The sequence below is a fragment of the Acanthochromis polyacanthus genome, chromosome 2 (genome assembly GCF_021347895.1).
Source record: "Acanthochromis polyacanthus isolate Apoly-LR-REF ecotype Palm Island chromosome 2, KAUST_Apoly_ChrSc, whole genome shotgun sequence".
Taxonomy (NCBI): domain Eukaryota; kingdom Metazoa; phylum Chordata; class Actinopteri; family Pomacentridae; genus Acanthochromis; species Acanthochromis polyacanthus.
Genome location: NC_067114.1, coordinates 26,810,761 through 26,830,335, shown reverse-complemented (window position 1 = coordinate 26,830,335; position 19,575 = coordinate 26,810,761). Strand labels below are relative to the sequence as shown.

At 41.9% G+C, this 19,575-nt stretch overlaps 1 protein-coding gene across 3 annotated transcripts in view; it reads left to right on the top strand.

The window, feature by feature from the left end:
- The first annotated feature begins 3,579 nt into the window (after positions 1–3,579).
- cdh8 (cadherin 8) overlaps positions 3,580–19,575 on the top strand; it is a 103,907-nt gene continuing 87,911 nt past the window's right edge. The window contains exons 1-2 of one of the 3 annotated variants that reach the window (XM_022212777.2): positions 3,580–3,906; positions 5,895–6,418. In XM_022212777.2, the coding sequence (XP_022068469.1) occupies positions 6,161–6,418 (258 nt within the window). In that variant the 5' untranslated portion in view covers positions 3,580–3,906; positions 5,895–6,160. Of the gene's footprint in view, positions 3,907–3,950; positions 4,094–5,894; positions 6,419–19,575 lie in introns of those variants that run through there. The other 2 variants (XM_022212774.2, XM_022212776.2) reach the window with 2 other exon arrangements.

The following is a 19,575-nucleotide window of genomic DNA, read 5'->3' as shown; positions in this document are numbered from 1 at the left end:
TCCCCTGCATTTGCATAAATTAAACTACGTTATGCAAATGACCGGCAAACAGTGTGACCAGCCCATAACAGACCACTTTTCAAGACATTGAAAATGCTCTAGTTTACAAAAAGTCTTAAAATGTTGAATATAATGGCTATAATTGCACTTTGACTTTGTAGTAATTTGTGAATGTAGTAGACAAATGACAAATGCACAGATGTAAATGAAACTAATATTTTTGCTGTTTAAGTTCACCTGGGCCTGGGATCTTTCTGCATGGAGTTTGCATGGAGTTTGCATGTTCTCCCTGTGCATGCGTGGGTTTTCTCCGGGTACTCCGGCTTCCTCCCACAGTCCAAAAATATGCTGAGGTTAATTGATTACTTTAAATTGCCCGTAGGTGTGAATGTGAAAGTGATTGTTTGTCTGTACATGTAGCCCTGCGACAGACTGGCGACCTGTCCAGGGTGTCCCCTGCCTTCGCCTGAGTCAGCTGGGATAGGCTCCAGCACCCTCCGCAACCCTAGTGAGGATAAAGCGGTGTATAGAGAATGGATAGATGGATGGATGTTTAAATTCATGTGTATATCGTCTACCAAAATGTATTTAAATTGAAAAATTTGCTTATGGCATCAAATATTGCTGTTTGACAAAAAATAATCATGAATAATTAATTACAAAGGCTACAATTTATTAAACTATTTTTAGTCATGTCCCACCAATAATTGACACTAATCACAAAGGAGAATTTCTACCTACTTGTGGACATTGTACAGTTTCTTGGCTTAAATAAGACCACAGGACATTACAAAAGGTAAGATTAGAGGAGATGGAGGTTTTGTTTAAGCTGTTGAAAACAGAACTAGCTTACTTTGTTTTCTGAAATGAAAAATGACAGAACTTTCAAAGGTTTTTTTAACATCTATATTTCTGAGAACACTCATTATTTTCACAATCACAAGCAGTCGCTGGTCAGAAACACGCAACATGCTGTCATTTTTCTTGTTATGACATTTTCCCTTGGGCATCTTTCCAAAGAGGAAAATTTTTCACAGCATTTGTCATGGATGAGCTTGGCCAGTCATGAGCCAATTGTAGCTGTCAAGATGAGGCTCGTGGTCGCACGGTGGGGGGCTGGGATCTTACTAGCGATGGCAGCAATAAAGTCTAGTAAAGCAAAGTAAAGAAAGAACATCAAGCTGAAAGCATAGTTTACAGTTTCTGGTTATCCTGACTGCAGGCTGGACACTGTTTCAAGGTAGACCGCTCATCAAGATGAGGAATAGGTGTTGAGTCAGAAACTTTGCCAAATTAGTCGGGGTGACAGCGGTGGTGCTGGGCCGCAAGAATGTGTCTGTTTTAACAGGCTCATATACTTAGAACTGAGAATACCCCGGTGTGACTATCCATAAGAGTGGGCAAGTGTGCGCTTTAGATGATTGGACTGTGAAGAAATAACACAAGAAAATCTAAATCAAGCAACAACCTCTTCTTATACTAACAGTCCCTGTGGTGGTGACTTGTTGTGTGGAGCCTCAGATGTCCAGCTCTGTGGTACACACTGCAACAACTCTGTGATTAATACCTCTGACAAAGCAGTAACTAATGATCGATTGAGGATGCTTAGGTTCTAAAGACCGTTTCCCCTTCACTTACTTTGCCTTTTTCAAAGCCATCTGATATTTTGATCACTGGTAGGGGCCATGTCAGTGGAATTAATCACTAATTTAAAGCTGGAACCTTCTCATTTGCACAAAACCCTGTTCACAGAAGGAGATTTTGAATGATTAGTTGGTTTCAGATTCACCTGATGTCAGTGGTGCTTTACCCTACCTTTGAAAGAATGTGCTATGAATCACAACAATGCTGATTTTATGACAGTGTGTATTCTTGTATTAAGCATGAATTAGAGCTTGTGCTTTGAAGTTTGGCACTTACTGCCTTGTGTTAGGCGATGCATGTATGACACAGAGAGAGGAAGATTAGACCGCCTTTAATAAATATGTGCCTCAGTAACTGTAATGTGCGTTTTGGCTTTTTATTTACTTTAACATTTAGAGTGAATTTTAATGAACAGCCTTTCCCAAGCAGTCGTTTTTTTATGTATTTATCTCCATCCACACATATCCGATGCGCTCCGAGTGTCCATCAATGAAATCTTCATTCATATCGAGAAAGAGAAACATGGCTCAACATTTACAGCCTAATGCATTATGCAGCAGAAGCTTTTAAAAAAGATGATTGGAGAATTCCCTTCTGAAATGCAGCTGCAACATCAAAGCATGAGTGGGAGGAAAATTAAATGGTACAGAAATAAATAATGGTAGACTTGATGTCTTTGCTAATTGGGATCTCTGGCACTTGGGTCAAAAGGCCTCCACCAGGCAGAGCCTAAGAGGAACAACTGTGTTGTGTTAAGGTGGGAAGATACAAAAACATGTTGTGTTCTCACACAAACTCTTTCCACCAACATTTGTTATCACTGAATATGCAGGCTGGACCCCTCTTTAAGCACTGGGTAATGGGCATGTGACATTATCAATGGAACAAAGGGATTCCTGGACAGTGTTTAGCAATCACTGAGTTTCACAATGAGATTTTCACAGGTGCAAAAATAATTAAATAAAAATAAAATAGTGAAAAAAAAAATGTGTCAGACAGCACACTGGCCATGCTTTCTCTCTGCACCAATAAAGGCTTCTCCCCCCTCTAAAGGCCTGCCTGACTGCTGCCAAGTAGCCACACAAACACTAGAGGGCTCTCTCTGTGGACGGCAGCGTGGCGTGGGCCCCCTCTGCTGTCACTCACACACTCCATTGCTCTCTCTCTCTCTCTCTCTCTCTCTCTCTCTCTCTCACTCACTCACGCGCGCGCGCGCGCGCGCACACACACACACACACACACACACACACACACACACACACACACACACACATACACACACATTCAGCTGCGCAGTGATGAGCGTGACCTTTTCTCTAACTGTCTTAATAAGATCGGTGTAACAGTGTAACATTTCCCCGTCGCCAAAAGCCTGTGCTTTTTTTTTTTATCTTTTGTTTCCCATTAAGTTCCCTTTAAGTTTGAAGATTACAAATAAATCAAACCACTGAACAGTTAGTGTACGTGCGAGGAAATGAACTTAACCTGGACGAATAGAGTAGTTCTTTCCTGTCCACCGTGCCAGCATATGTGTGTGTGTGTGTGTGTGTGTGTGTGTGTGTGTGTGTGTGTGTGTGTGTGTGTGTGTGTGTGTGTGTGTGTGTGTGTCCATCTGTTCAATGCTTACCCCTATCAAATGACAGTGTAAATGAGCAGCCTCGGCTCCGTTTCACTAGTCGCCTGGCCTATTTCATTTCCCCATTAACCGAGAGTAGTGAGGACCAACTCATGCGCCATGGCCTCAACAAAAATGGAGTTAGAAAAAAAATTAAATAAAGAAGACACAATAAAGTCAATATGCATCAATAAGGACATTTTAGCTGCACACACCTATTGCAACATCTACAGCTGTAGTTGGCAATGTGAAACGATAACCTTTGCGTCCGTGCCTGGGCAGAGCGGCATGCGTTCATTTGTGCGCCTGTTGACCCGGCTCCTCATCAACCCAATGAGCGCAGTGGAGGGGAGGCTCTCTTCGCCACCGTGCATCTCTCCTCCATCTCCTCCTCACTTTTCCAATCGGCCAGCAAGCCTGTCGGAGCTCTTAACTACAACCCCAACACTGTCACTCCGCAATGACAAACTGTAGGAAGGATTTCTAGCCTCTCGCATCTCCGCGGTTTCCTCATTTTCCCACCGCCTCGAATGAAACGCCTCGGACTTTTTGGCGTATTTTGAAAGGGAGAAAGAAAAAAACCCAACAAAAAAAAAACAAAATAACGCTAAAATAATGCAGCAGCGGAAAGGATGCAAGTCTCACTAGTAAGTAGAGCCCGTCACCGTGCTATACAAACCTAACAGGTATTGCTGATGTACAGTGGTGTTTTTGTGGAGAGCTTGAACAGGACTTCTCTCAGCCATTCTCTCCATCGCGGGGCTTCAGTGCATTCTAGCCGGCACATTTACAGGAGCGAGGTGACGCGGAGCCACAGAGCAAGTCACCACAAAGGTCTGCAACTTAGGGCTACCTCTTTATTCACATTTTACTTGCCTCTGTTGAGGTGGAAGTCGCTCCCGTGCCGCCTGTGTGTGCTTTATTTCTCGTGAACTGGACTGCTTGTGCGCTCTGGTGCCACGTTTGATGCGCTGAGACGGGCTGATCAGAAACGTTGTCTCGTCAAAGGGTAAAACTTCAGAGAGAGAGGGTTCGCATTTGGTTGATCGGGGTATGTGCTGCAGATTATTGCAGAGGCGTAACGGCAAGAAGCAGCCTCAAACTTTGTGGCTTTTATTTATTTTATTTCTTCTATTCTCGGCGACTAAATGCTGAGAAATGATTTGCTCCTGTGTGTGTGTGGATTTTTCCTACCTTGGACAGCTCCTCCGCGCTCGGTTTGAGGCTGAGCTGTCTGGACCGGCTGCTCTCTGACGGGGAGCTTTCCTTCCCCCGTGGTGCTGAAAGCGCTTACTCAGTCACGCACCACACTGACTTTAAATGCTCAAGAAAATAGCACAGATCACAATTTAACCTCACGTATTCAGAGTCGAATTTAATATTGGCTATATTTGAAATTTCCCCTCTTATTTTTTTTTATTTTCATTTTTAAATTGACCCGGTCCTGCATCTTCTAGTCTTCAAGTCGGTGTCACTGTAACTCCTATCTCTCCGCACTCTGTACTATTTCAGCTGACTTTAAGTGGAATTCAGCTTATTGTCCTTGGAAATGCTCTACTATAACCAGTGAGCGTCTTACCATAGAGACATGCTATGTAGTAAAAGTTACCAGAACTGACCCTGTGCTGCAAACAAGCCACTCGTGTGCTCTAATAGCATGTCCACCTGCGCCAGTTAATGCTGAAGACAAGTCAAAGCCAACCCATTGTGTCTGCTTTTTACCACTCTGCTTTTGCATTCTGTGGCACATCAGACTGAGCTGGCGGAATAGTTGTAAAAGCCTAAATTGCTTTGATTAAAGGGCAAAATTTACATTAGGTTGCACCTTTTCTGTTACATGTTGCAGTGGTGTCACTCTTTTTTTAGGTTTGTTTTTTGTTTGTTTGATTACAGTTTTGCTATGTTTAAAAAAATAGAAAAAAAACAACTTTGTTCGTGCTTATCAGAAAACAGCAGTTCTAGTGTAATATTACATATTTGATTAAATGAGCAAACGCGCCTCTAAATACCTTAGCAATTATCTCATCTGGATTACTTTGATATCAGTGAGCTGCAGCGCTGTTGACATGGCTCACCTGCAGCCAGCCTCTCTATCTAAACCTGGCAGTATTGCATGCATGTGTGCATGAATGACTGAGGAATCTGATTGCAGCCTGTGACAATATTTAACCCAAAATGTTTTGTCTAAACATTAATCATAAGGAACATGTAATTTCTCCAAATCTTTCTGGGATAATCCCCAGAACAACAGATTAAAGAAAGGCAATCTGATATTGTGGGCTGAATAGCCTCAGTGAATAGGCATACCCATTTGTTGTTCAGTTATAGCAGGATGATATTAAAACAAGATTGGAATAGAGGTTCACGGCTGCTTCAGATAGGTCATTTGTAATGATGAAGTGACATCTTGACTTTATATCCTAAAAGAGAGGAGAATTTCCTTCCGTTTTCATCTTTTTGCTTGCCTTAGAAACAGATTTCCCTTCTGTCTCTCGTTCTGACTGTCTCAACTGATTTGTTCAAATCCTTATTTGACTCTGTTTTGTTTTTCCTATCTCCCTCTTTCTTCCCCAGCTCCTGACAATTCCTCACAACACTAAAAGACAACTAACAAACTGTGATTGCTTCCTCATAGGTCTCCTCCTCGGAATAACGCCAAATGGATGCTGTGATGAGAGCCTCACCCCCTCACCAACTGCTATGGAGGCATGCCAAGCCATGCAAGTGACCTTTATCACACCATGAATGCAAGCTCCGCCGTTCAAAGAGGACACAAGTAACCTTTTCTTGTTATCTAAGAAGGAGCTGTTGATCTGAGGAGAGGAGAGGGGGAAACAAGACACAGAGAGAAAAGAGTCTCATAAAACAAACAAACAAACAAACAAAACACACAACGACAGGATGCCAAAGCGGTCCGAGGAGATGCTTATGGATCTGTGGATGTCCTTGTTGCTGGTGTGGATTACTTGTGTTCCCTGCGTGTCTGTGACTCCGATCATAGGCCAGTCCAAAAGTACACAAACTGGTGGGTCCGCAGTGGTGGCGAGCGGTCTTGGCGAAGGACAAAGATTACTGAGCCGCGCCAAGAGAGGATGGGTTTGGAATCAAATGTTTGTGCTGGAGGAATTTTCTGGACCAGATCCAATTCTAGTTGGCAGGGTGAGTGCTGTGATTGTCAGCATTATATTAAGCTCGCTTATCGTGTGGAAACATTAATTCGGCCATTTGAATGCTCCCTCCAATTTTTTGTTTTTCCCATGGGCAGTGGGAGGGTTTTGGTTGTCAAGGGGAAACAGAGATATGGGGACAAGAGAGAGAAAGGCGGGCGGAGAGAGTGGGGGGTCACAAAATGCTTATGGAAATAATCAAACTCCCGTCAAACAATGGTGGAACATACTTTGCTGTTGCATTTGGACGTCCTTGAAATCCAAGATTCAGTGTTAGTCCGTAGCAGCACAGATTGCTTCAACACAGTTACTTCCACGGAAAGCACAGATGCATGAGAAGTATGCCTCCTTCTTTGTTTTCCTCTTATTTAATCTTCCTTTTTGTAAAGGCGTGTGTTGCATACTGTGCATAATGTGGATAAGAAAGGACTATTTTAGTCATGTTACATTTTCCATTGCGGCTCTGTACTGAACAGAACTGTGGGCTAATCCTGCGGCTGAGGGCCACCTGCTCCCTGGCCTGTGTGGAAGTGTCAGGCAGGTTTCAGGGGAGTGGAGGGCTGCTGGCCAGCCCGGCCAAAGCAGCTTGTTCACAGCTCATTGCTGGGATTCACCTGGGGAGAGTCAGCCTGGCAGCCACGCTCACATCCCTCCGAATATCACCCAGCCACTCTGGCATGGGCAGGAATACAGGCCATCAAGCACAATATTTGATCTTGTTTGGTAATAGGTTTAGCAAACAGTTTATCAGTGCCTAATATTTGATAATTGCTCGCTATGCCTTTGTTGTTTATGACATATTGCCGTTGTAGTGCACTGAAATATTTTTCCAACCCCTCAGACAGGCAGCTGTCAGGGCCGAGGCTAAACATCTGATTCCATTCTTGTTACACAAAAAAAAAAAAAGTAACTTGAGATCGAAGTAAAGTCTTTTCATTTCACTCCCGCTCTTTGTTTTTTTTTTTTTCTTCCATCCTGAGCATTGTCATATGGCTGCATCAATTAAACATTTGCCACCATGCGGGATTTGCACCTGTGTTTTCTAAATACCATATGAACACAAAAATGCTGTTAAGTGATGCATTAATTTTTCAAGCGAGTCAATTAGGCAGCCTCTGCTGGATTCAACAATGGCTGCTCATCAGAATGCTGAAACAAACAAACACTCACCGGGGCCACAGTGACCATATGCGAGCTTGGGATTTAAAGGTTAGGTCGCAACTGTGAGGTAACCGAGAATCAAATATTCAACATATCACCTGGCAAATTGTTACATATGCATTGATAAGATAAGATAAGATAAGATAAGATAAGATAAGATAAGATAAGATAATCCTTTATTGATCCCCAGAGGGGAAATTCAGGATATGATATTTAACCTGATAACATTTTTTAAGAACAAGAAAAAGGGCAAAGGAGAAAGCAACACTTAATGAAGACAAATGTATGGATAACACCATCATGATTTTAAATCCAAGCTTGCACTTACTCTTGCTTTGGAATCTGTGCTGTGTGCCCCTGACCAGAGTCTGAAATGTTCTGCAAATTGTCAGCAAAGAAGTGGTGTCACAAAATTAAGTTATGTTCCCAGTCATGAAGGACACGTTCTCTCAAGGCCCAAGCTAATGCTTTGCAAACTTGACTGTAGGATAGGTTAGTCATAGGTATAAGCATTTTCCTGTTGAAGGACAGTGTTAGGATTGTGCGCAGGGTAAGGGGGCGTCTCTGGGCGAAGTAAGAACGCGGCTAGCCTTTTGCAAGGCGATGATGATGGGTTGCGTTCACTGCAAGGTTAAGTGCTCATGAGTATGCCTGGCAGTGCTCAGATAAGTCCTATGTTAGACCAAGATGGCACTGCATTGGTTTAAGACTATAAATCTCTCTCCCTCTCAATCCCTCTGTCTCCTTTTCTTCCCCTTTCTCTGTGATTCTCATGCTTAATTAAAAAATGAATCAAATGGGTGGGAGGTGTGATTCAAATGGGTCATACAGCTCTCGGTGTATTTTGCACAATTTTCTCTGCTGCGTGTGAGGCCGCCCCTGTGTCTGTGGTTGTGTGCCGATTATGAAGGAAGTCCAGGCCAAGATTGGACTCTTTCCATCCCATAGTTTTTTATTGCTGGTGCGTTCTGAGGTTTAATTATGCTCGTATCCCCAATCTTTGTCTGCGACCGGACTCCGCTCAACTATGCAAATGCTGAGAACAAGAGCGACTGAGAGATTGTGCCATCGATTTTTAACAGTGTGTCATCCATGGTGTTCTCTCTCAGCAGAGACTATTAGCATAAACGTAGGGAAGAAGGGGAGAGGAGGATGAGGTGGAGGCGGAGGTGTGGAAGAGTGAGAAGGACAGCCATAAGGCGTGACAGCCCCCTTCCCTTTTTCTGTTCTTCTTCAGTGCATCGTTTCTTGACATTGTGATTCAGTGAGCGGTGCGTTCGTCAGCCCCCGTCAGTCCTGTTGGCGTCGGGGAAGCAGACATGCAGTACCTGTTAAAGTGAAGCAGGGGAGACAGCTGTGAAAGCTTGTTGCTCGGCTGTAGCTTAAAACGAACACAGCGTTGGAAGGGATTTTAGGATTACTCATCATGAGCCAGGGACAGTTCAGAAATATCCCATCATTAAGAATAGAAATAGGCAAATGGAGCGTGAAGGTAGATACGCTTCGCTCATATGGACTGAGCTGAGGGACGCACGTTTGCTCATTGTTGACGAGTGGGAGATACCAAGACCACTTAAGCAAATAAAGTGGAGGGTAATTTTAGGATAAGCAGCTCTTGATTTACCATTACATTAGCACAATAGAAAAGCATAGCTCGGGTCTTAAAAATAAAATCAGTGTTCTGGAGTACATAAAGTGGCCGTCTTGTTGTCGACCTTTTCTTGTTTTGGTATGAGGCCTATCCAGACTTTCAGTCATTTTTCCTACCATATTGCCTCTTCAATCCATTTTTTAAAAATTATTTAAGCGTGCAATGAAGCCACTGAATTACACCAGGCCATTAAAGGCAAAACATTGTCTTAGAACAAAAGACAAATGGTGAACAAATTGCTGTGTTTGCACCAAAGCGGTATCGGATTGTGTTTGCTTTGTAGTGTGAGTCAGATTGATTGCAGTTCGGCCTGGAATATCTCACAATCTCACATGTAACTTTTCCAGTCTCCTTTACTTCCAGGCAATCATTTAGCATATGGTGCATTAGGACTGCTAATGATGGATTCCATAGCTGAGTGCAGATGCAGAAAACTGACTGATCCCTCATTCCATTGTCCAACACTTTCATCCACCACGGCATTGTGTGTATTTTTGCACAAAGAGAATTGATAATCAAACATTAATATTCATCAATTCAGGCTGAACTGCTAGATTGCAAGGACTGACAGTGATACAAAAAGAGAAAAACAGCTTTGATTATTGATTCAGCAAAGAAAACGGGTATGTCCGGAAGATAAAAAAAATGCTTTTTTTCTTTCTTCGTGTATGTTCTTGCAGAAAGTAACACAAGCTTTATTCTTCCAAACAAGCTGTTTGACAGGATTCCCAACAAGAGGGGTCACAGTAGTACCAGATTGCTGGTGTAATGTGAGTCTGCTCGGCATTTTGCTGGAAGCAAAAGTGATATTCTGTTGCTCTGTTTCCCCCAAAATTGAGGACCCTTTCTGTGTATTGACTTGTTTGAAATGGTTCAATCTTTCTTCCTTGTTTTCCCCTTTAGACATATATTCAGGTGAAACTGATAAAAAATTTAAAAAAAAAAAAAAAAAAACGGCTTGAATTTATTAGTTCAGTATGTTCCCTTGAAAAGCAGATGGTCCAAGTAAGTCTTTATTTATTTACTGAATTGTGCATCTGATAGATTGAAATTTCCATGGTTCACTGCATTATAAGTAGAGATTTCTGTTACTTTGTATTTTTTTATTGTCTGTTTACCACCTCGATCTGGACCCCGATGCTCCATCTTTATCTCGGATAGTTTTCCAAATTCAATTCAGGCCTTTTTGTTGCTTTTGTTGCTTTCTGCACTTTGGACTGCTGGTACAAGATGTGGGACATCAGTCTATAAATACTGATGCGAACTACTTCTGCTCGGCTGGATTGCCTCTCTCTGTCTCTGTCCCCCACCTCCACTTCCACCTCCCTCTCCTTCTTTTTCTCTCTGACGGGGTGATTATGGAGAGAGTGACTCTTGAGCCCAAGTAAGCTTGCCTCCAGGGCTGATGTGGTGTGGTACAATGACATTGTTAAAATTTCTCCAAGTGTTTGGCTTTGGCAATGTGAAGCAATGAGGCAAAGCTAAGGCGAGATTGAGAGCTGAATGCAGCTGCCACAGTCGCCTGAGAATCCCTGGTCCTGCTAGAGGCCCTACTGTTGCTGGTTTAGCTGGTTTACAACAGATCAAAGGTTGATCCCACTTCTCGACTGAGTGCTGCTGATTTGGTCTCTGATTAACGAGGATTGCCCACCTTTATCTGCATTCACTCCAGCTCCAGCAGCCGAGCAGATATCTGCCTATGCCTTTGATTGATGGATGAGAAGTGGGAGTTAATGAGAATATTAGCCGAATTATTGCCAGTGATTGATAGTCATTATGACACATGAATTCTAAGCATTGGCTCAGATATAATAAATTCTGAAACATAGCCCAAATTAGACACAGGTTCCAGTGCCATAGTGAAAGGGTTGAATCGAAAAGCTGTCATTAAATTCGGGAAAGGAAAGCCCGTCAATGTTTGTTGGACTTCATTCCATTTCATTTGGTGTCTCACACCCACAGCAGCTCCTGGAATACGGCTCTGTAATCTCTCTTCAGGCAGCACCACACAGATCTGTATTGAGCTGCAGCTCCACTGTCTCTCAGTACTTAGATCTCCATTCTCTACTCATGTGTAATTTAGAAAACAACAACAACAACAATGTGCTGACATCCCTCTGTCCACCGCTTCCTCCATCCTACCCTGCTCTGTTACCGTGCTTCACTCTTTCCCAGAGGCCCACCTGTACAGTATATCACTAATGCCAGCAGGGCCATTATATCAATGGGCCATGGTCACAGTCTCCCTGTTCCTTTCCAATCTCTCTCTCTGTCTGTCCCTCTCAGTCTGTAATAAAACAGTGGGCCCAGCGGTGGCTCTGATAGAGCTGTGGGATCACATTAGTGCTGCCCTCGAAGAGCTTGACAGGTTGTCTATGGCTTTGTATTGTCGTCCTGGTTCCCATTAACAAGCTGCGTATGTGCATATGTGTGTCCTACAGTAGTCCATTCGAGAGTGTTGAGAGAGACCGAAATGAGATGAGCGGACACAGGCTTGGATGGAGTATATTTAGACATGAGGGTTATGTGTGCAACAGTAAATATAGCATGTCCATGAAGCTTTATAGCCAGCGTATCTTTGCAAACATTTGCTGAGGTGTCAGAGTGGTCATATTTATGAAAGATTTCTCTCTAAACTGCACTATATGTGCTTTGAGCAAAAATTGCAGACTGAAATCTGTGATGTTTCAGATTTACAGTTGACCTCATCCTTGCTGGCATTATTACTTTTCCAGTATACCAACATTGCGTGTATCTTAAATGTTATTGCCAAGTTCTTTTATTTTTACCAGCCTGTCAGTGATCATTTAGTAGAAGCACCGTAGTGTTCACTTCCATTTCACGATTGGCAGATGTGTCATTTTTTAAAATATCACTCATTCTGTTTCTCTCTTTATGTCTTTGTACACACACCCACACTTTGAAACACTGAGCTCACCATGTCCTGTCTTTCCTCTCATATGCACTCAGTGACTGCTGTGCATTAAATTGCATACTGTATTTTTTTTCTGTGTATTTTCATAAGGGAGCTGAAATCATGTTTCAGTTCAGTGTATCATAAGGAGGCACATGACGTGTCTCGTCCGCCATCCCTAGAAGCTCTCTTGTGTACATGCATCAGCTGCAATAATAATTTAACAGGAAAGCACATCCATTCACACGGCTTCAGAGTCCCTGAGCAAAATAACAAGCTTGCCGCTATCACTCACATCTGTGGCTCGGCATGATTAAATCCATGTTGTACAGTGAGCAGCTCACGTGGGGGCCACTTTCCTGAGCGTCTACATCAGCGTTAATTCATAGCAAATGGTTCCTTTATGGTTTCACCTTGGACTACATTGCCATGATTAGCTTGCTCCCATGTCAGTCTTTGCCAGTCTAACTCTTCCAGTTGAAATCCAGAAAAGCCCCATCTTCTCATTAAGTCCAAATCTCACCTGCCCCAGCCCTCACTTAGCTGCCTTCCCTTCCTTTTTTTCTCATCTTCTCCTGCCTCCCTCACACTCCGTGGCTCACTGGACTTGGCCTGTGCTGGCTGCGTGGAGGACGAGCGCTTAGCGCGCTAAATCATCTGGCACCCTGCCTTGAACTTTGCTCTAACTAATTTATAGGAATTAAAGTGGTTCACCTTGGCTTGGCTGGTGCATTGTCCTGTCTAAATTAGTCTTCTTTTTTTCAAAATAGGGGGACTTTGCTTTGTTTGGATTATATTTTTTGAAATCATCAAGAGATGCATTTGCAATTTAACAGACTTAAGCCTTGCGGCCTTTGTCTTCTGTTGATATTTAAATGATTGCTGATTTCTTAGAGAAAACACCAACTTGTGTATAATCATATTCTAAACAGGCAGCAATAGACAACTAAATTAAGGCAACAAGTAAGCAGAAGGATGTTGGACCTTCTGCTTACTTTTAAATCTGGATTGTGTTTTCAAGTCGAATCACTGGCTAAGCATTAGTAGCAGTAAATGAGGTTACAATTATTCAAATCTGATTATTCAAATCAAAAGATTATGATTATCTGAAACCTGCTAATTGGCCCTTGCCTCTGACATAGTGTTTGTGGGCATAAGCCACAGCAGCAGCAGTGGCTAAAGCTTCCTGCTTCCTGTGCCAGTGTGCTGTTGTGGGCTTGATGTTTGGCTCAACTCCCCAGGCAGTTCCTCTCATATGGATAGATCCCAGTGTATGTGAAATGCTGCAGGCGGCTGCAGGCGGCTTATCCTTGCGCCTCTGCTCCCATACACGTCCCATCAGCCAAACTGGGACTGCCGGAGTAATCTTGTTAAGAATGGATGTTGTTATTGTGCGACTGGATGTGCATTTGGCTTCACGGTTAGCTGGGAGCACACGTGGGCTGGAGTAGGAGAGACAATGGGAGGGAGTTTTGGATCGGTTGGGGGTGAGTGCCTATTTCTGGAACTTAAAAGATGACAGTCCTCAACCCTTTTCCTACGCCTCCTTACTTTCCCTCCTCACTTCTTTCCTTCCTGCCTCCCTTCCCTACTCACCTGCCTCATATAACATAATAACAACAAAGCGGCCTCAGCAAACTGTGGATGTGACATTTACTTGAAGAATGGTGTCTTCACCTATTACAAGTGTTAAAGATGATGATTATCCTCACCAAGCAAAAGGCATAGGGTTTCTCACCTCAATCACTGAGTTCACCATAAAAATGTAAAAAAAAAAAAAAAAAAAAAAGAATTACACAAGCAGAATCAATGGCTTTACCTTTGCACTCTTCTCTCTCAATGCAATCACTCCTAAGTCTGTATCTGGGTGCCAACAGACTGTGGCTTTGACCTTTCTCACAAATGCATTATTTCGGTTTAATGATCCCTTCTGAAGAAAGAACAAAAAGATAGCTGAAATCTCAGCCAAGGAAAGAGAGTGGGGGATATAAAAGGGCAGCACTCACATAACCCCCCACACTCTTTTCTCCAACCTTGCTTACATTCTACCTGTGCCGACACTTGTATCACTCCAATAATCTCCATTCCTTGTGTTTGTGTCTCTAAGGTGTGCGTGATACATCTAGACTTATAAATCAACTGACTACAAGAAAAAACAAACAAAAAAAACCCACAGTGAATGTTACAAGCAGGTGGTGGTGATGGAAACACAGGCTTCTTTGTGTATGTGAAACTGACACTTTATTTCCTCCTCCCAAGTTTGATTAAGTCTTCCCTTTTTGTCACATCAGAAAGAGGATGGGATTTGGAAGGAAGTGTGTGTGTGTGTGTGTGTGTGTGTGTGTGTGTGTGTGTGTGGGGGGGGGGGGGGCATGAAAAATTCAAAACGTTATAATATAAAATCCAGATGAATCAAGAATGCTTAATGGGAATGAGGGCCGAGCGTGCAGGATGTTGAAACTGAACCTAAAGAATCCCAGTGCATGTGCGACAGCGCCGCATGCACAACGAGCGATGCAGCATGCTGACGTCGCCTCTCTCAGCTGCTCCCTGTGCTCTCGATGGCAACAAAATGAAGTGTTGAGGGACAGTGAACAGAGAATGCCAGAAACATGTGAAAAGCTTTTAGGGTCTAGAGGCCTTCTGTTATTGAAGTCTGGCTAATTGCCTTTATCCTAGCTGCAACTGCTTGCTTTTCTGCTTGTGGAGTGTATATTCACCGATGGTCTGTCTGATGAAATATTAACAAATCTTTGCTAACACCCGGTCTTCCCTATTGTGGTTTAATGAAATGCAGAGTTCCATGAAAAACTTCTGCTATTATGAATAATAGAACATCCAATTAGTGTAACATCATCGCAGATGAGTTTGATGAAAGAGTGGACTGGTGTAATGGTGGAGGAGTGTGAATATTTTGTTAAGTTATCAAAGCGTATGTAGTAGCATTGTAGAGCCTTATTGGTTATGCCATCAAACAAGATCACACCTTCTGAAGTGCTTTTAATAAAGACGACAAACAAGGATATGCTTTTTGGCAGAACTTGCAGCCAAACTAGAGTTATAATTCTTTTCTTTGAATCCTTTACCTTAGCTGATGGTGTAGTTTGGACTGCAATTTTTTATTTTTGGGGGGTTTGTGGAAGCAGTACTGAAGCTTCAAGCCACCATGGCAGCGGCTGACTCATAGCTGACGATTGAGATGTAATATGTTGAACTACTGACTTTGGAATGGTGTATTCCAGGAATGATAACATACTAAATGATATAGTACAATGCCGTTCAAAAATTTGGGGTCACACAGACAATTTCATGTTCTCCATGAAAACTCACACTTTTATTCACATGCAAATGTAATTGCACAAGAATTTTATAATCATCAGTTAGTCTTTCAACATGATTGTACATGACTGTAGATAAAGTGGACGTAGCATCTGACTCCAGAATTGAAGCCCACCTGGAAGTGTCAGAAACTTGCAATATCACGCCGTCCGCTAGGGTTGGCTCCAAAAAGCTTTATCTCCATAGACCCCAATTCATTTTTGGAAAAAATAAAATTTGATAGACTGATTTTCTACAGCTCAGGGTTTTTTCCCCGTTACTTTTCATGGTCAAAATGAGAGATCAGGTGGCCGATCTTAAAATAAATCAATACTGAATTTTAAATAAATCGTTAAAGTTGGCGGAGCCAGGGGGTATATACTTGATGGACAGCAACAGAAGCCTCTGCGGTAAAATGTGGGCGGGATAAGAGAGTCTTCAGCCAATCCTGCCCCTAGTTGCTCTCCAGTCCAGCCTGTTTGATGAAAAATCTGAGCTTCATTTTCTCAGTGTTGAAACCAACGGGTCACGTCACGGTTAGTTCACGCCTGATTAGAACACAGGAGTGATAGTTGCTGGAAAAAGGCTTCTGTATCCCTATGCAGATATTCTAAAAATCAGTTGTTTCCAGCTACAATAGTCATTTACCACATTAATATGACTGTATTTCTGATTAATTTAATGTTATCTTCATTGAAAAAAATGCTTTTCTTTTAAAAATAAGGACATTTCTCAATGACTCCAAACTTTACAATGTAGTGTCTGTAATTGCATGTTTTTAAAAGTGCACATAGAGTCGGTTGTGTAGTATTGTTCCCAAGCTTGGATTACCAACTGACCAAATTTGGTTACTCTCCTGGTGTCCCACACTGCACTCTATTTCTTTCTATACAATTTTAATTGATTGCAAACTTGTTTGGACATTAATATGTTAGACATAGAATATTTACTAGAATGGGTCCACCATTCCCCACCTTGTCTCGACTCTTGTAAAATCTAGTTTGAAGACTTTTTGAAGATATTTTCAGGTTTGTACTGAGCTCATGATTCATTTCATAGCATAAATGCACAAGCTTTGTCATCTCAGGACATTTCACACAGTATGGTCAAGATCATACAACATTGTACTACAGAGAGACACACAGAAAATCCAACAATTTCTTTTGAGGAGTTCTGCGGCAACAATGGGAAGAAAAAAACATATTTTTTTTTACATGAAGAGCCCTCCAGAAGAACCAGGGGTGAGTAGCAATCTGTTTCGAAGGGAAAGAGTATGAGGAAGAGAGAATAGGACAGTATAGAGTAACAGACATACTGCGTAGTTGTTGTAAAGCTGTGTTTTATTGAATTGTTTTTTATGGCAATAAAAAGGCATTTTTTTATGCCAGTAAATAGCATACAGAGAATTGCATTATTCTTCCATAGATTGCAACCAATTGCACTCATGTGAATAGAATTGTTTTTTCACTGAGTAATTTATTGCGTTTCGATAATATAATTAGTAACATGTCCAATTTTAGATATTCAAATAATATCACTTTTTTTCTGAGTAACATTTGGAAACCTTGAATTTGGAATTCGCAGTCACAGAAAACTAAGAATTTGCCCAAAAATGTATGCTTTGGAGAAATTCCAGCATTTGTGTGCATTTTGGTTACTGGGTAATGACATATTTAAAAGGAGTTAGTATGAACAAGAAAGTTTTGTCGAAAGACCTCTTCGGAGACTGATCTGGCAACCGTGGTCTCTTTATAGCATCAAACATTTAACATTTTGGCAGTCAAGCTTACGATTAAGTTTGTTTTCCACTCAGAAAAGTGAAAGCTAGCAAGCAAGGATAACTAGTTTTTTATCCAAGAGATGGCTGTCTAACTATAGTTCTGGTTGTGTAACCTCAGCATTTGGTAATTGAATACTTACACAGAATAACAAATGAAGTGCTCAAATGTCAAATAGCAGATGGGACTTGAGAACTGTTAACAATTTCAGCCCACTAGCTGGTTATCTGTCTGTGTGCTCACTGGAATTGAAGAAAAGTTATTTTTACTGTGTGCCCACACAGAATTTGTAGTGATCAAATTACATAATAATCAGAAACAAAGATTTACGCCTACTGGTAAATACAGTTGGGCCATTAAAAGGCAATGCCACTGGAGACAAATAAATCCAAATTAAATTTAACCTTGTATAAAAAATATAGTTTTAATAATTGTAGATATAAACATTTAAAGAAACATAGATATGATTTCTCTTCACATTTTGCACTTCAAATTATGATAATTGAATGTAAACGCAGAGGTGATCTTGTCACACAAACAGCTATCAATTTTCTAAGCTTATCCCACTCAGGGTCACAGGGGTCTTGGAGCCTGCCCCAGTGTGCACTGGGCAGGAGGCAATAGATTGGCACCCTCACAGGCTGCTGATCTATCACAGTCAAACACACACACACACGAAACACATTAACACTCACATTCACACCTACAGGCAATTTAGAATTTCCAGTTCACTCAACCTTTGTCTGTGGTTGAAACTGGAGCAGGGCCCACACTGCAACACTGCATGTCTTTTATTTATTACCGTATCTTTTTGTTATGTTTATGTTATGTTTTCACATGATACTTAAAAAAAATAATAAAAGGTTGCTAAAGTCAATATAAAAATGACTTGTTATTCACTTTTTGTGAATAATAAGGCCATTTTAAGAAAACATTTAACAGAAAATTCAAAACTACATCTTTGTCAACAATATCCTCCTTTGTGTTATTTCCTTTTTAAGTACCGAGTAGTGAAGGCAAGTGTAAAGACATTTTAAATCTCACAAAAACGAGGAGCTGTGTCTTAGAGGGAAACCCCCCTGTGCCTCATGAGATGACTCTCCTCGCCTCTAAGAAGAGGAAATCTGTGCCAAATGGCACAGTGCCCTTTTATGTTACTTTCTGTGCTTTATCTGCGTCATGAAACCGCGTTGCTGCTGTTAGCTGATGAAGACGAGGAGCAGCTGCGGTGAGGCAGCAATATTTTAATGGGTCCACAGATCTTTGAATGGTTTGTCATCGAGGGAAACGACCTGGGCCAACCCCAAAACCATTGTAGCCTCCATCTGGATGGAAGCAGTCACACAGGTCCTCCTTTCCCTCCATCTCAATCTGTGCAGTACTCTCAGTGTTTACAGAAGCAGAGGCCCGCTTGAACCACCACTTGCCAAGATGTGGCATGTTTATCAGTGTCTCTCTCTGCACACAGTAACACACAGGCTCATAAACACAGATGCACATGCAAACACAAACACACATTGTCTATGTGTCTCATTGACTGACCAGATAAGAAAACATGACATTATCTTTTTGGTGTGTCTGTGTACCTGTGCGTGCCCACTCACACACATGTATTTCTGTCTGCGTCATGCACATGCTCAGTGTGTGTACAGTCAAAATGCTAATACCATATCTGTCTTGATGACCTTTTCTTCTTTGTTGATGCTTGGTGTTTTTATAAATACCGTGCTGATATCCTGGGATGTGTAATTACCGCACTGCAGCAACATGCTGCCTCTTTATTAGTTTTCTGACAATGGCCTTCCTCGTCACTGTTGAGTGCTGTGTGTATGTGTGTGTGCTTTAGTGTGTGAGAGGCTATTCTGTTGTCCTGTTTACACAGCTGAATCCTACAGTACACTAACAGTCCTCCTGCTGCTGCTCACACACATCTGATAAAGACAATGGTTTAAGTGTGTGATGTTGCTTCTATTTATATGTTAGTTTAGCTCAACAATAGTCATAATATTCATAATATCCCATTTCTTATCCAGTTATTCATCTGCAGAAGCTTCTTAGAAATGATCTCTAGGGATTCATAAATGGATGATATCCAGTCCAACACACAGATGAAAATAGGATGGAGGGATTTAACTCAGCAGATACCTGAGTGTGCTGTATTACTTCAACAAATACCACATCAGATCAAGTTAGGATTCAGATCAGGTGTCTCAACCTGGATTTCTACACACAATATGTGCGCTAACATTTACAATGCAAAAGTAGGAGCGGGATTCCTGTCTTTGTTGCATCACTGGTGCAGAGGGAAAATGCATGTCAAAAAGGTC